This window comes from Pungitius pungitius, chromosome 20, assembly GCF_949316345.1.
Source record: "Pungitius pungitius chromosome 20, fPunPun2.1, whole genome shotgun sequence".
Classification (NCBI taxonomy): Eukaryota; Metazoa; Chordata; class Actinopteri; order Perciformes; family Gasterosteidae; genus Pungitius; species Pungitius pungitius.
This window is the reverse complement of record NC_084919.1, coordinates 3,474,601-3,491,372: the sequence shown is the minus strand read 5'-3', so window position 1 is coordinate 3,491,372 and position 16,772 is coordinate 3,474,601. Positions and strand designations below refer to the sequence as shown.

Sequence of the window (16,772 nt, the reverse complement as noted above, 5' to 3'; positions counted from 1 at the left end):
CCCCCCCAGGCTCTCTTATTTACACTTTAATGAGTGTCTCATCACAGACGATGCGGCTGCTACGGTCTACAAGCAGAAATCTCCACAGACGGCGGCGCACACTGACCCCTGACCTCTGACCTCTGAGGAACACCCGGTAAAACGTTGTACTTCTGACGGTATAATCGGCAGCGGAGGGACCGTAATATTCTAACACAATGACATCGATATTTATGACATGAGTACGACATTTAGCACATGACTTCTCAACTACTACGGCGATGACTGGCAACGTGGGAATATGCAGTTTGTCCAGTGGAGGTTTTGCACCCGAATACACAGGAGAATTGCAAAAGAAGTAACGACGTTGTTGATTTTAAGAATTTTAAATCAAATCCACCATCAAAATTAATAAATATAAACAATATGAAATAAATAAGCTATAATGTATTAACATGACATATAAAAAAAACAACCACAAGTTATATACTGGCACTGATAGAAAGTAAACAGTTTAAGGAGTCAGTTTCATAATCTGACTAATGATGAGAGAAGGCAACGACATGCAAACAAGGAGTTTTAAGACACAGGATGAGCTTTTTTTCACACGGTATTATTGTACTTAAACGTATCTGTGGCACACACACACACACACACACACGCACAAAGGCTTCCCCATCTCCCTGCAGGAGGCTCTGAATGTAGGCCCAATGTACATCATGTCGCGTACTAAAGGCCTTGAAATCAAGTGGAAGAGGATATTAATTGTTATGTTTTTCAGCATCACGCCGCTGTCTTCAACATCGTTGCTGCTACATTATACTGCTACTATTTCTATATTATACATTTACTCTCCTGTAGCATCTTAACAAGGCAATATTTGGGCCGATATCATTTAAAAAAGGAATTCTTTAATTTGGTAATAAAATAATTGCAAGGTGTTTGTTGAGCGTGAAGTGAACGGATGAGCGCCCTCTAGTGGACGAACGATGTAATGCAGACGCTGTTTCCCCCCCCATCCGTACACAGTGCGCACTCAATGCTTGCGTCCATATTATAGCCTCTGCACACCATGTGTTGGTATGTGCACATAGTGACATTAACCTGGGTCTGCTAGATTATAACGATTTAGGAGAAACCCATGATTCAGAATCTTTACAAAAAGTACAGAAAAGAAGAAAAAAAATGACCTTTTTGTTCAGGAGAAATCGGTTCCATTTTTTTTTATGGTTGATTGGTTCAGAAGCACTGAAAATGTTCTGCACCAAAGTGCATCGTAAAATAAATACTGTGAAGTGCAGCGCGAGTATTTCATTCCCACACACCAGCCATGCACATTCCCGTTACGCTACACATCTATTTCATCTATTTCTACATGATTGTTTACCTTAATGCTCGAATGCAAGTCAAATGTCTCTTGGACCTAAACCCGCTGTCCCCCAGGGACCATGCAAGTCTCCACATTATGCTTCTAACGTTGGGAAATGAAACAAGTGGCCAAAATGATTGTCTTAATAAGACAAACATAGTCTCAAGGTGCTGATGGCAGATTGCAGCTCACAATCCGCTACATGAATCACACGCACACGTTTGAGTTGCCATGGCGACGCGGCAGCAGGTAGAAGTTGTGAGGATGAAGATGTCGTTCGCGTGGAGGAGTTCCTCCCCCTGCCCCCTCTTTCCTCCCCCCCCCCCCCGCAGTGTGCAACCTGGATCCTGAACCTCTCCACTGACGCAGGAGTCACCCGACAGGACGACCCAGTTGTTTTCTGCTCACAGAGGTCGGGGGGGCTCGGGTAGGGTTGTGATGCACCCCCCCCCCCCCCCCCCACCCCTCCCCCTCCCTCCCTACATACGCACGTGGTGAGGAGCCTGCTACACCTGCATGCTTTTCGTCAACACTTGCTGTGGTCCATCTCGGAGCACTCCGTGTCCATGTCGGAGTCGTACAGCGAGTGGCCCGTGGGGTCGCTGTCGGGCGACAGAGGGTCCTTCGGCGTGTGCGAGCTGTGCGTGTGCGTGGCGTCCCGGAACGTGTCCGTGCGGGAGTAGAGGCCGAGGTCGCGCAGTTTGCGGTCGCTGTCCTCTGCGGTGTCGCTGTAGCAGAAGTCCTCCAGGTCCACGAACCACTCGGGCCAGAAGCGCCGGCGGATGCGCTCGCAGTACATGGCCAGGTTGATGAGCTCCCCTGGGAGGGAGGGGGGGGTGGGGGGGGACACGCTAAATCATGGCTCATCGGGGTCACAAGTAGTCAAGATTTTTTTTTGTTGGCGTTTGCGGAGTCTCAAAATGAACAAATACAGCGATACGCTTTCTTCTTTGGGCCATTTTTTTTCCTACTTGTCTCTTCTAAAATGTTTATTAACATAAAACATTGATTTGTAGATATGGATACAGAAGAACATTGTTGCAATGCTTCATTTTTGTATCATTTCTGTTGTGAATGGTCGCCAATGCAAACGTTCTCTTCTCTAGTAACTATTACGGTAAAATAGTCCTTGTCGAGTACCAGAGTTCCAGTTTTAATGATGTTGACCCAACAGAACTCTTTTTGGTAAACCCACCTTTGATGAGCTGCTCAGGCCGCGTCCCGGGTAGAGTCCACATAGCAGGAGCCAGGTGACTAAACACGGCGGCGTCTACCGACGAAGGCTTCGCGCCCATCAGGTACTTCTTGTCACCTTTACATGGCACACAGAAAATAAGAAAAAAAGTCAAGAAACGCCACGACATGAAAAAAAAAAAAAAAAAACAGCGACTGGTTAGCCTAGCTTAGCATAAATACTGGAGACGGGAAACGGCTAATATCAACAAATGGTGGTCGTTGGTAATGTTTCAAAGCTGCAATGCCAACCCCTCACCACAGGGGGGGGCGCTGCTTCCACTGAAAACAAACTCCACGGACACATGTTTGGCGGGTTCCTCACCCAGCAAGGTGGCCAGCGTGCGCATGTCCTTCTCCATCAGGGCGTACACCTCGTCCTCGGAGAAGCGCCCGATCCCGTGCCCGTACATCTCCCGCTTGACGATCCCGCCGGTCAGCTGACTCAGGATCCACTTGAGCAGGTCGCTCAGCGGCCCGCTCACCGGCAGCATCTTCTGGGTCTCCTCCAGGTTGTCCACCCACTGACAGTAGGCTATGGTCCTGCAAAACGGAAGCACGACGGGAACATTTGATGGCATCCGTTGCTTGAAAAATAACAAAAAGGAAAAACTAACGCGGTTCCTCACCAGTAGAAATGCTCCTCCACCATCTTGGTGATGGCGCGCGACATGGCCCTCTCCTGCGGCGTCAGGCCGGCGTTGAGGCTCGCGCCCAGCCTCTCCTCCAGGAAGTCGACGATGAACTCCGTGCCGAACACCTGCTCCTTGTTGTACTCGATCCACGGCATCTTGCCCTGCGGCGAGAGCCTCCCGTCAAAGTAGTTCTGCGAGGAAAGGTGTGCGGGAGAGAAGAGGCGGATGGAGAGGAAAAAGCAGTTGGCGTCCCAGTAACTTTAAGGTGGGATTCAAACGTCCGACGCAGCAGCGCAGCTGTACCTTGTAGGGCAGGTCCACCATACGGAGGTAGGTCTCCATCTTAAGGCAGAAAGGGGACAGGGAAGGGACGCCAGTCTCGGGCCTGGAGAACTGGTGGAGTATGATGGCATCTTTGGAGTCGAGCTCTTCCTCTTTTCTGTGTGGAGGAGAGAATGACGGAGCTGCGCGTCACGCAGAAGGTTTGGTGTGTGTGTGTGTGTGTTTCTGGTGGAAACATTCTTTTTGGTCACATGATTGAAGGTTAGGTTTTGAGATATTCATACGCGACTGCAGGGATTTCTTTTTGTTATTATTGATATTCCAATTAATGTCTCCATCAATCGAGGAAGGAAACAACAAGTAGCCATGTGTGTGTGTTTGTGTGTGTGTGTGTGTGTGTGGGGAGGGGGGGGGTCGGCGGAGGTTTGGGCTGTTAGTATCAAATCACTGAGTAAATCAAATAATCCGCAACCAAGGTCCTTCAACCTGCCCAGTGCTTGTAATGTACAGTATATATCAGCAGTGAAAGAAGAATAAAAACTGCAATGTTGCATGTGGTGCATTCAAGGACACGCTGCAGAATTTAAAGAGAGCTGAAACAAAAACAAAAGCATCAGCGTGAAAGAGCCGTCTGTTTCAGAGGGAGACTCAACTGAGCGGTAAGATTTAACTGCATGAAAATAAAATAAATGTCGGTCAGGATGACCTCCATCCAAAAAAAAGAGCAAAAATCACTTCACCAAATTAAATACGCAAACGATGCTTTTATTTTGATAGTGACGCGGATGGGGCTTTGGCGTTAAACTATTTACTTTGAAGGGTTTTTTCCCCCCTTTTCCTGCACAGAACTGCAGTGCTTTGATTGTAACCACACACCGGGGGAGGGGGGCGTCATCAACACAAGATGAACCTCAGGGCTCCATGTCACCTCGTCCTTGAAACGCAGTCAAATGAAAGTGACCCGCTGTCAAAATCCATAAAACAAATGCATCCGACAACAGCGCTGTATGGGGGGGGGGGGGGGGGAACCCACTGTGACAAACATTATAAATGAGCCATTATTGCCCCTTTTTGAACCACTCTGTGAACAACGACCCCAGCTGCCCCGTCACCTTTCATCATTATCATTCATCCACATGCGATACGCGAATAAAGATAAACGCCCCAGTGCGCGTTGGTCAGGATGGAGTTGGGGGTGGTGGAGGGTCCTTGTTACGTCACGATCCTCCCACTCACGATTCTCCACTTCCCCCCCCCCCCCCCCCGACAAGCTTAAGTAACATGAAACCACAGAGAAAAATAAATAAGACATGCAGATATTCGTAGTGGAAAACATGCACAGATAAACAGTGGGTTTTTTGGGGGGGGGGGGGGGTCATGTCCCAGGAGCAGCATCCCTGCGGCTCCTGCAGGGGACGCTTCCGACGGCCTCCGTGCGTTGTTTGTGTACCTGATGGAGAGCAGTTCGTGTAGCAAATAGGCGGCGGCGGCGAGCAGAGCCCCTCCGGTCAAATAGAGCGTCTTCCGCCACCACGAGTCCGAGCCCAGCGCCGACATCACCGGGCCGTGGCCCCGCAGAGGGCAGGCGACGACGTACCCGGAAAACGAGAGCCGCTCCTCGGAGCCCAGCAGGCCGGAGGAGACGCTCCGGTTCTGGCTGAGGTCGACCACACACGACCGCGTCCAGGCGAACCCGACGCGCCAGTACATGCTCTCCGCCTCGCACCGGCAGCTCGGGGCCTCATCGGCGGGGGCTTCATGGGTGCAGGGAGCCGCGGGAGGGGGGCCACTGGGCGAGGAACAGCCGACTGGAGGACGGGGGGGTCCGACCCGGAGCTGGTCCCCGCAGCGGGGTCGACATCCTCCGCAGCCCTGCACGGAGCTCGCTGGCCCTCAAGTGTCGATTCGGAGGGGAGGGGGGGGGGCGCTTCCGGTTAGCTTTCAAAAATAAAAGTCTATTGATGGCTGCGTCGCACTTAATCATTTTTAGGCCTTTAAAAATACACAAAACACAACAATGCACCTACTTTGAGGTCTGCAAGTGAATGCTATCCTTAAAATGTAGCCACCCCTATTACATCTATTACATCCACAATTCAACCCAAGATTCAATGAGGATAATTAATTTATGATAATTATTGAGATCTGCTACTTTATCTTGTCATCTAAAGCAACGACAACAAAAACATCTCATGGTTTTATTTTGAAGGGGAAATGATGCGGTTTTGCCATGTTTCAGTCAAGTGACGTCACGGGTACCAACAGTACCCTTCGGGCCCATCTCCCAGAGGCAAATACATCCTACCATTTCACTTAGTGAAGTAACTCACATCCTCTAAAGCACAAACAGGGAAAACATGGACAATATCTCGTGCATACTCTGCCAAATCCAACCTCTTATGGTATTATTTTCTGTTGCCACTAGAGATTTCCTGTAAAAAAGAAAAAAACCCAGCTTGAATAAGACCAGTGAACCACTTTGTTATGCACATCAAACGTTTTTATTACCATAAATGATAGACAAAGACTTTCAAGTAATAAAACCCTTATGGAAATTGGTTTCTACCAGAAGTAATAGGATTATTTAGGCCTGTGAAGCCCTTTATATTTTCAAACCCAGTGATGTGCAGTCATTGGACAGAGGGAGGCTGCTGGAGCAAAGCATAACAACCCGCCTCAGTGCCTCCGTCCTACTCGTCTCTTTAACTCCCCGTGTGGAGGGCTAGTGGCATTTAACACCATGTGTTCGTACCTTTTCAGTTGGTTTCCAACAGGGGCACCGAGGACATTCAAGGGAGCCAACCACCTTAAAAATGCATTTAGTGAGTGGGACAATATGTTCTCATGAAGGGTGTTCGCTCTGAAACCATGTGAAAGGCTCTCAAGCACCTTGTTTTGAATACAGCCACACAGCCCCACCGTATTACATCCCAAAAATATACACATCTACAGTCATATGCACAGATGTATTGCCAGGATGAAGCAATTGAATAGATGGCAGACGCAGATGAAGAATAATAAAACGTACAACCCGAAAGGTTGCAACAAATCTAGAACGATTATAGTTTTCGTTTTGTCCATTTGTGACAAATTTTACAAAGTATAGCTTTAGACAACTCAGCGTACAACCAAGAGCATGATAAATTAAACAATCAGGACTAAATGAAGAAGCTTTGCTGCGGACCAATAAAATCCGGATGGAAAACAAACAAGGGCCCTTTAATTTTGATGCACTAGCACAAAGATAAACTAGCTCATGATTTCATTTACAATTCCTTAATAAAAGGCAAAACATGATCAAAATTGAGTTACACGGCTATTTACAAGGGAGGGGATGGACACGGTGGCATTTTCATGATTCAAAACAGTAAATTATTGTAATAAAAAAAATATTTTCTACCATAGCGGAGAACCCACGGCTCATGGTCAGCCAGCAGAGATCGGACAGGGCAGGGGTATCCATAACAACACAGCTTCACACGGTGGTATCCAATCACATCGCAGCGTAAACGCGGTGGTATCCAATCACATCCGACCAGCATCCAAGCATTTTTACAGAGAAGAAAGACTACTAAAGTCCCTGAGGAATGAAAACCCACCCAGACCGGCCACTCACATTGTGTACACACACACACACACAGACACACACACACACACAGTACTTGTGATCAAGTTTTCTCGAATCCCACGGAGGACATGAAAGGATTTGCTCCTCGGGGCTGTTCAAGATTGTCAGGATCATCAAAATGACAAAAGCAGGTTTCCTCCAAACCATCACATCTGGTTTATCATTTCCTCGCCATATTCACAGCTCACCCCCCCGAGAGCCCCCTCGCATGTTCCTCAGTTTTAAGTTGACTTCAAGTCCGGAGCCGAGTACAGAGGCTCATTCAGATATTTCAGTGGCTACTCGCCCAAACCAGAAACCACCATGACCAGAGGAGGGAAGAGTGAATACGTGGCTCTCGGTGTTGGTCAAAGACAAAGGGGCATCTTGGTGGGCTGAAATGTGGTTGGGTTTTTTTTGGGGGGGGGAGGAGGGAAGGAGGGGAGGAGGGGGTTCAGCTAACGTCACAAAGGTAGGCCTGTGCGACATTCAAAAGATTCCCCCTTCTCTACGTGGCTAGGACTGGCTGTAGGAGTTGCTTTGGTTCCCGTTGGAGCTCTGGTCACTCTCACTGTGAAACAGAGAAGAAAAGGTCACACACTGCTCATTGAGATGTACAGTAGACCTGCAGTGTGCGCTGCAGCAGAGCGCAATGTGGTAGTAAGATACTCTTGCACCAAGTGAACGCAGTGGATTTAATCATTTATTAGAAATCAAAACAGCTCAACAACTCAGTCAAAAGCCCCTTTTGAAAGCAAGCTAAACGGCAGAAAGCTACATGTGAGAAACCTTTGCAATCAAGAAGGAGATTATGTTGTCAAAATGTGCCGAGAGTTACTGAAGGAGGCCGCTGCCGCCAAAATCCAGTCGCTACTACAATACAGAAGACATATTTGGGTCATTAGGGCTCACAGGGAGATCGTGCTATTTTTTGTCCTTGTTTATCTTGGGACGGTTTTTTCTTAGATTTTAACAATCACGAGTGGACCTTAACTTACGAAATAAGACGAGAGCGAGTGCTGCTCAGAGGCAGGTTTACCTGTTCGGGGGGGGTTTGGGCTTAGGCATCTTGTTCAGCACAGCAGCGATTTCCTTTCTGTCATCAAAATTCTTCCACTGGTCATAAAGCTTTAGAATGACACGGATGATCTCCAGGATCTTGACGGAAGAACAAAAAAATTGAAGTGAACCCATGTGGAGTCACAGCTGTCACAATAGTCCCAAAATGAAGGATTCCCACCGAGTATTTATTGTACGTTAAAAACTGGGTTTCTTTCAAATAAACAATTATTTCTGGTGAACATGAATTTGTTGGTTTCTAAATTGGTTCAGATTCTAAAAATATTGTATATATTCTTACTTTGTCCATGTCCACTGAGAGCTCTGCAAACCACTGTCTGGCATCTTTCTGCTGCACCACGCACGCAACGTGCAGACAGGCTGTGAAGGGAAACATCAGGTTACGCCTAACAACATTACGTTAAGCCTGCAACTGCATTAAGTGGCCGCATTGAGAAACGCACGGGGACAAATCTTACCCAAGGCAATCATGAAGGGAGGGTAGAGCAGGCACAGGTCCGTCCTGTATGTGTCGTTCACTATTCGCCTGGTTGAGACAGGTGGATGATTAGATAAGACGACACACACAGACTCGCGCACAGGGCGCCGGGTAGATGTAGCGTCAAAGGAGACGGGCGGCGTCGTACCAGGCCAGGGGCAGCAGCATGTCTTCCTGTCCCATGTCCTGCACATACTGCAGCAGCGGTCTGTACGGGTGGTACACAATCAGGCAGCAGTCCTAACAAACAGAAAGCAGTGAGTAGTCCGTCCCAGCCGGGCGCTACGGTGACGACAGCGCAGAGGTCTCTTCACTCACCATCAACTCCAGGAGGTAGAACTCACATTCTAATATCTGTAAAAGACGCAGATTTAAATTGTATTTAACACACCGTGCTGGTTAATCAGAAACCTGGTGTCACAACACACAAAAAAAAAAAAATACAACGCAGATTGACACCTTCATAAGTCTATATAAAGAACAGGGTTGGTAGTGACCTATTATGATCATGTGATACTAGTCTCATATTTGGTTTTTCTGCCTACAGGGGAAATGCAGCCTTGTGGAATCACAAATTATTATTTTTTTTTTTATATTTCTCCGTTTGTCCCCAGGCTTCAATCCCTTTTACCACAAGCTGCGTCTCGTACATTAATAACTACTTGTAGGAGCTGTCGGGACGCCGCCAACTCACTCCCTGCTCCGTGAACCACTCACTTCTCTTATCACACTGCTGTGACACACTAGAAATATTAGTCAACGCAGCGCTCGGACAGGGACCCCAGTGACGTCCCGGCACCTGGATGTATAAAATACTGATGGTGGATACCACTGGGCACTGAGAAATGCTGCTCTCTCTCTTTTCTCTATAGAGTTGAAACACATCTAATAAGTCACATGTCTTTGACACTGTGTTATTAGATTGCTGAAAGAGTTACGAATGTGCTTGATCCCATTACTATTTAACCACTTTTACTTCTAATGGTATGTTATTTGTTGCACTCAGGGTAAGTAGTTCTGCATAACGGCATCCAAATGCCTCAAATGTCACACCAGCACTTTACTTACATGATTCATTCTGTAAGGGAACTCCTTTGGAAAGGCATAGGAAAATCTAGTTTTCACTGTTTGAGAAAACATACACATGATTACACCACATCCACTGCAGAACAACAACAATCAAAAGAGTGAATAATACCGAAATATTGATTTAAAAAATGTGACTTACACACAGATGTTGCCGCGGAGATTAGCCTGGTATTGGACACAACCCCAAATTCCTGAGGGGGCATTTACATTTGAGCACAGAACTCATATACAGAGCAAAGATTTTTTTTTTTTTTTTTTTAAACGCAACTACTTCACTCGTGTCAAATTCTTTGTTCAGTGAATTTTCCATACCTCAACTTTAGAAGCCAAGAAAACACAGGTAGGAGCCATGAGCACCGGGTCAATACTCTTCAAGGAATACCTGCAAACAGAAAGAAATAAAGACGTATAAAGCAGAAACGCCTGCCTGGTTCTAATGAATAATAGGATATATCTTAAATGTACTTAAAGTACTGTAAACACGGAAGTTAAGTTCGAATATCACATAAGATGATACCTGGCATAGAAGCGCTTGAAGTACACGGTTGCAGTCGCTATAACCTGCTGCCGAAGCTTCAGGTGTTCCCCTAAAGCCTGGATCACTGAAGGTAAAGTAAGAGGACCACATTGTGTAGTTATAGCACCATCTTTGGGATGAGAATAATGCAATAGTCATCAATAGAAAGTAGAGAATACGATTTTAAGTTCAAATTATTGGGTTTCCGTGTTGCACATTGTAAAAACTCAACACTACGAGATGCTGTCTAACAAATTGAACAAAAATACCGTTGGCAAAGAAAATCTGCAGCTTCCAGTACTCCTCCTCCGAGAGAAACTTCAGGTCCTTCTGGCGCTCTTTCATGAGGTCCTGCTTGTCCAGAACCCACTGCAGACTTTAACGAACCGAAACCACAAAACATGAACTGCACGAAACTCACGGTTACGTCTCACTACAAACACACACGTTTAGCCTTCCGGTGAACATTCGGCCTTAATAAGAACATGGTGTGTGTTTTTTTTTTAATGTGTTGGCCTTTCGGTTATGATAAATAATATCGGTCTGTAACAGTTAGCGGTACGCGTCCCATAAGCCGCACAGGTGACGCTAGGCCGCACAACACAGACGGGCGTTTGCGGGAATAAAGAAGTAACAGTTATAATAAATAAAAAATGAGACTTACTAATGAGAACTTTGCCAGAAGTTCCCCGCCATTTAGTGGGTATGGAGGTAGAGAAGGAGGCGTTTTAAATGATACAACTTGGCTACAAAGAGGCAAGACAGCAGAGCCAATGTTGTTGTGCTTAGCAGGCACTGGAGTCACATCAAAAACCTCCCGGAGAAGCCCAGAGAACTCCGTTAGAACGGTTCCGGGATTTGAGTTCCGCCTTTAAAACGTCAAATACATATATTGAAATAAAAAATAAATATATATATAAATGGGGGGTCACATGACCAGGTGAGTTACCTCCAGGGGGAGATCACATGTTTTAATTAAGTAGCGTTAGCATTGCTATTAAAGTGCCACAAGTAAGTAATGAGTAGAACGGTCCATTTCAGAATAATGCATTTCTTTCAAAAATGAGTATCACTACATATTATTTTGTTCTATTTCATTTATATTTCCGGGATGCTTTTGAATTTTCCCAAGGTGTCAATGTGGTACCCAACCCAAGTTACACTCTTCTGAGTGAATAGTCAAATAAATCCCTCTGAAAAACAGTAATACGCCAAGAACAAAGCCAAGAACAACTATACTTCAAAATTGAGTTAAATCACAATACTTGAGTACATTTATATAATTGGTAGCAAAATCAAATAACATTAATCTAAACTCTCAATGTATGAAGTTGAGTTGGTGCAGATATCTGAACAGATGAGGAGTCGATACTGTGTGCTATGCAACAATATTCTATGTTATTATGTTATTCGTATATTCTAGAAAAACTCCTTTAAAGGGATTGATTTGATCAGCCCTGGCTTGATATTAAGGACGCACACTCTCACCCGGCTTTTCTGCTCATTTAATCCCCCTGTGTGTCACAAATGTGCTCCTTAAAGTTACAAAATAAACAGCACGCCATCATAGTTGTGGTTTTCATTTAAATAAAAAGAGACACTTACACAGACATTACATTTTTTTGTTTGCATTGTTTACTTAAACAAAAGTAGCGACGGCTTTCCAGCGGACAAGACCAATTGCTACAACTCCCCCCTATAAACATGTGATTTTTAATAAATGACATACATCAACCGGTAAAAATATTCCATTTAGTAGAAACAAATCAAATTAAGACTTTCTTAATTTGTTTGGGTTGATAATGTATGTTTTAATTACGGTATTTATGTAGAGAAGTTGCTTATTTACATTACATAGCGACCCATAATTTACACGCACATAGCAGCCGGTTTTAACACAAAATGACAAGTATTACTTAAAGCACCAATTAAAACCCATCATTGTCTCCCTCTGTTTGGACCAAATAGCAATGACGACAGATGAATACCAAGAAATAGTGAACTAGATTAAAGTACCAAGTGCAATTAACAGTAAAAAATGATTAGGAAGAAGAAATTGGGATGAATTGTGAATGAATAACGTAAGAAAATAATGTCTACTGGGTTTGCATTTGAGAAACATTGATTAATCAGTGTCGTATGAGTGTGCTTCGGTGTTTCTAGTGCAACGGTTCGGGTTCACCCCCCACTCCTCCGGCGAGACGATACACAGCGAGGCTGACTTCATGTGCGAGGGCATCGGCGCTCTCCTAAAACACAGACACAATACCTGTGATGCATCACAGAACAGATAAAAAAAAGTCAAAAAGAACCCCCCCCCCCCTCGAAAGAAAATCTCACCTGCGTTTCAGCCTCGGCGTAAACTCTCACCACGTCCTCGGTGCCAGAGGGTCTCACAAAGGAGCGCGCCTCCCGGTACTTCCTCACCAGGCTGTCGATGGCCTCCTGAAGCCCCTCTGGGCTCACTGCGCGTCTCTCTGCGTCCGCCGTGTCTATCACCCTGCGGTCCGCCACCTGCATGAGAGGAAATCCAAGCCCCAAAATATGGATGGCAGGTGGAGGATGCACCGATGGGAGGATTATGTAGAAAACAGCAACGAGGGGTCAACTTAAAATAACTCAAAATAATAAAGGTTGGAAATTGGTCAAATTTGAGGTGTCATAACAAGTGTTTTGGTGAGGCCTAATTTCATGCTCATGAACTCGTTAAGTCAAGAAATCCCAACAAAGCCGTATTTTTTAAACTGCGAAACAATATCCACCAGAAGCAGCTCTTCAAAGATGTGAAGTATGAGGGCGCACAGAGAGAACTGAGACATCATTTTTAATTGAGGTGGAATATTAAAAAAAGCGACACGTTTTCCCATGAAATCGAAGGACTTTCCAAGCCGGTCATGATAATACATGAATGCAGGAGTACCTTGACTTTGAGCTGCCGGTTTGGCAGGTCACTGTAGATGGCGTCCCACTGCTGGATGGTCATACCCTTAATGGCCAAAATGGCTTCGATCAGCAGCATGTCGGAAATGGCATCGCCCACAGTCTTTAGGAGGATAAAAAGAAACCCGAGCAGGACGTCAGAAATGGGAGTGACTTGCTGCTGGTTTGCGTGGCTGGTGTTTGTGTGCGTGTGCGTCCACCTGGTTGATGACGGGGATCGTGCTCCGCAGCAAGAGAGCCGCTCTCTTCCTCTCGCTGGCGACGCTGGAGTCCGCAGCTAGCCGCCGGATCTTCTCTTCAGCCGCTTTACTGAACAGCACCTGAAGATCACGTCGGGATTCATCTGATTAAAGACCGCCCAGATATGTACTAAAGCATTGACATGATTGTGCTAGCTAAGTGAATTATTTAGAGCGTGCCTGATCGACTCACAGTTCCATGACCGTTGGCCTCGAAGTAGACTCCGATATCAAACTCCTGGGCGGCGTGGTGAAGGTGCTTCACTCCAGTTTTAGTACACCTCACAATCACCTAAATCACAAGGAAACGAGTGAACCTTTCCATTAAAAGAAAGAAAGAAAAAAAACTAAATTCTCACTAGTTTCTTCTCACCTTCATTGTGTCTTCCAAATAGTTTGTTGAGCTCCCATTGGCATAAGCAGTTTGCACCACTGCCATCTCCAAGTCAAGACCAGCCTGTATGCAAAGAAAATATCTATTTGAGGTTTGTGTACTTATGCTTTTTTTTATTGAAGACTGGTTTTCTACTTGTGAGTTTACCTGTGTGAGCAGCTCTTTGAGAAAAGTGCTGATGAGAGTAGCGACTTTGTCTCCATCCAGCAGGTGAAAGTGTCCTTCGGAGTCAGTGTAGTAGTAAACTATTCGATCAGCATCGCCGTCGAAGGAACAGCAACGTTCCCCCGAGTTCATCTTCATGTCTTTAGAGAGAGAGAGAGAGAGAGAGAGAGAGAAGCAATATGGAAGCGGGGAAAATAAAAGTATGTTCATTTGGCATCCTCTAACAAAAGCTTATATATATATAGTCTCCGTCTTGTGCTCACATCTTGCATCTATAATATTATATATGTATAATATATTCTATTTCTGTTGTTCCAAGTATATGAAAGGCATCCTCCTTGTAGGCCAAATTATTTGAGTCTTCATCACAATCTACATTGCTTCCTGTGAGCACAGTCGCACCTGTGGGAGGTTTCTGCTGCACTTTGACAAAGTCGGCCCCGCACTGGTGGTTAAGCTTTCCGCTGCTGCCGTCGTTGAAGAGCGAGATGTGCAGCTCCTTCTTCAGGTGACGCTCCAGCTCACGCACCTTAAGCGCCCCGATGCCATTGGCGCCGTCCACAGAGAGGTGCTTCTGGTCGTCTGTGCAGTTGGACGCCTGCCAGAGAGGAACAAGACGGGAGTGAAGGAGAAATGGCTGATTCCTCCACACATCAGAATGTGCAGGGTTAGGAATGATGTCACAAGAACACGTGACTCAAACGAATGTTTTCTTACATTCTTTGTGAGCTGAATGAAGGCTTGGCAGAGTTTCGTGTAGTATCCCTCCACCGTGGCCTCTCCATATTCACCCTGCGTGTTCTGACAGCAAACCATGTAGTGGAGCTGCGGAGTGGTCACCAAACCGTAGTCTGATGGTACCGGATGGGAGAGTCAGAGGGCGGATCGAGAGCAAGAGGAACGCATATAATAATAAAAAAAAAGTGAACAAATTAGATCAATACAGGTACAAACAAGCCTTATCAAAGAGACACCTTTGCTGTGGCCGGCGAGTGCAGACACCCCATCCAGTACTGCCTTTGATAAGCTCCCACTGCTGCTTCTATAGGTGGATGACACATTCATTTTAGTGGAGTTAAATAACATTAAATGGCATAAAAATACATGAAAATGTTGGTTAGTTGCACTGTTACTCGCATGGCCTGGATGTACCGTATACCTTGTGTCTTTTCCCACAAACACGTTAGCCTCCTGGCTCATGTTTATGGACTCCTTCTCTATGATGTCCTTCAGAGAAGCGAGCAAGTCTTCCTGCTCGGCGTTGGCCAGCTGGGTGGCGTAGACCTCCCATGTCGGTGTCACCATCTCCCCCATGGGGTCAACCAGCTTCACCCCGTTGTCCTCCTACACAAGGGCGGGTGTGAAGAGAGAGGCAGGAGGAAGTCAGAAGAGAGGATTCTGATTCTGGTGCGTTTATAGGATTGTTTATCACGGTTTGATCACAGGAAATTAGTCGAGGGAAAGAGAGACGCTGAACCTGACAATGTGTTATTAAGAATTAGAAAAAGAAGACATGATTGTGGGGTCAAATACAACAAAGTAATGATTGGAATATAAAGCCAATAATCTGAAATAATGTGAATGTTTTTCTCACCTCAGGGTTGTGTGATGCAGTGACCATGACTCCAATGGTGGCTTTGGTATTTTTTGAGCGTAAGGTGGCCAATAGTCCCATTCTGAACATGACGTGGTCCAGCAGTTTCGCATTGGTCCTAAAACCAGCGGTGCCATACTGCAAAACCAACCCTGCAGGTTTAGGGTGCAGACCCGACTGCTTGGTTACTTCCTGGAACTGTGCCATCCCTGAGACACATTTTAAAGACATAAACAGGTCAATGGTCCAATGGAGCAAAGCAAAAACAACACCAATCAAATGCTTGGTTACAGTAAAGAGGTGTTGTATAGCAGAATGATCCTTTATCTCTTCATATTCGAGATTTATTGTCACTTTATAATAATATTATTACTGTATGAAGAAGCAATTTGATGTTATGGCTGGTTGGGCGGGATCAACTTTTGTTCATATAATGAGAAATCTATTTTTTTTTTACGTTAAAGGCATACATGACTATAAAACAACGTATGCAACCACCGCCAACACTACACTTTTATACAACATGCCGCAGGACAGGAGGAGCGCAAAGGTCGCAGTAATTTACTTTACAGCGGTAACACGTAGACGATGAACTGAATGAACACAATCATAACAAGTGAATGAGGGACATTGTTACCGGGCTTGAAAAACCCGGGAATAAACACTGGTGCTGAACGCAAGAGACAACAGGAAGTTATAAATAAAACTGCATCATGTTGTTTTTTTCATCCACTTACTGTTTAGTTTAGTTAGTTGAATGTCCTGAGTTTAGTCCAGTACTATGAAACTCTTCCTGCTTTTCCGTCTGATGACGTGGCTACAGTTCCGCGTACGTCACATGACGCATTCACGTAAGGCCCGCCTTTTTCTTCAAGCCCTCCCTTTACTCTAATGCAGAGACTCCATGAACACCACAACCAAGCATAATCTCGACATTAAATCTTTTTTCATTATTAAAAAAATAAAAGACAAGCTAATTTATTTTAGTGCCTTTCCGGTTATAAACACGTTGGCCAAAATAATTTACCAGAATGTTATAGATAGGCACATATAGAGCAATTAAGGGATATTAACTCCTGTATTCACATGACCGTGTTCCAAATGAAACGCCGGATATATAGGCACCTTAGAACATTTGAGCAGTTATATTGTCCTAACGACACCATCCGTC

General features: G+C 45.4%; 3 protein-coding genes across 4 annotated transcripts; all 3 read right to left on the bottom strand.

Moving 5' to 3' along the window:
* Positions 1 to 5,401, bottom strand: faxca (failed axon connections homolog, metaxin like GST domain containing a). 2 transcript variants are annotated; one of them, XM_037449867.2, is made up of 6 exons: positions 4,949 to 5,401; positions 3,520 to 3,655; positions 3,211 to 3,407; positions 2,907 to 3,124; positions 2,544 to 2,660; positions 1 to 2,167 (listed from the first exon to the last, which is right to left on the bottom strand). In XM_037449867.2, exons 1-6 carry the CDS (start codon positions 5,206 to 5,208, stop codon positions 1,875 to 1,877), a joined length of 1,221 nt encoding a protein of 406 aa, XP_037305764.2. In that variant the 5' UTR covers positions 5,209 to 5,401; the 3' UTR covers positions 1 to 1,874. The 2 variants fall into 2 exon arrangements, with proteins under 2 accessions (XP_037305764.2, XP_037305765.2); XM_037449868.2 differs by having other exon boundaries at positions 3,211 to 3,377.
* A 323-nt stretch (positions 5,402 to 5,724) lies between these two features.
* Positions 5,725 to 11,094, bottom strand: ccnc (cyclin C). Its single transcript, XM_037449934.2, has 12 exons — positions 10,934 to 11,094; positions 10,539 to 10,645; positions 10,270 to 10,354; positions 10,065 to 10,134; positions 9,892 to 9,943; positions 9,732 to 9,787; positions 8,982 to 9,017; positions 8,812 to 8,903; positions 8,644 to 8,711; positions 8,466 to 8,545; positions 8,145 to 8,263; positions 5,725 to 7,676 (listed from the first exon to the last, which is right to left on the bottom strand). Exons 1-12 carry the CDS (start codon positions 10,963 to 10,965, stop codon positions 7,622 to 7,624), a joined length of 852 nt encoding a protein of 283 aa, XP_037305831.1. The 5' UTR covers positions 10,966 to 11,094; the 3' UTR covers positions 5,725 to 7,621.
* Positions 11,095 to 11,758: 664 nt separating this feature from the next.
* On the bottom strand, positions 11,759 to 16,497 carry pgm3 (phosphoglucomutase 3). The gene is made up of 13 exons (XM_037448911.2): positions 16,339 to 16,497; positions 15,602 to 15,810; positions 15,167 to 15,351; positions 14,982 to 15,049; positions 14,725 to 14,858; positions 14,410 to 14,605; positions 13,990 to 14,147; positions 13,822 to 13,905; positions 13,642 to 13,740; positions 13,410 to 13,529; positions 13,190 to 13,312; positions 12,610 to 12,783; positions 11,759 to 12,518 (listed from the first exon to the last, which is right to left on the bottom strand). The coding sequence occupies exons 2-13, from the start codon at positions 15,806 to 15,808 to the stop codon at positions 12,429 to 12,431; spliced, it is 1,638 nt and encodes a 545-aa protein (XP_037304808.2). The 5' UTR covers positions 15,809 to 15,810; positions 16,339 to 16,497; the 3' UTR covers positions 11,759 to 12,428.
* Positions 16,498 to 16,772: the final 275 nt, after the last annotated feature.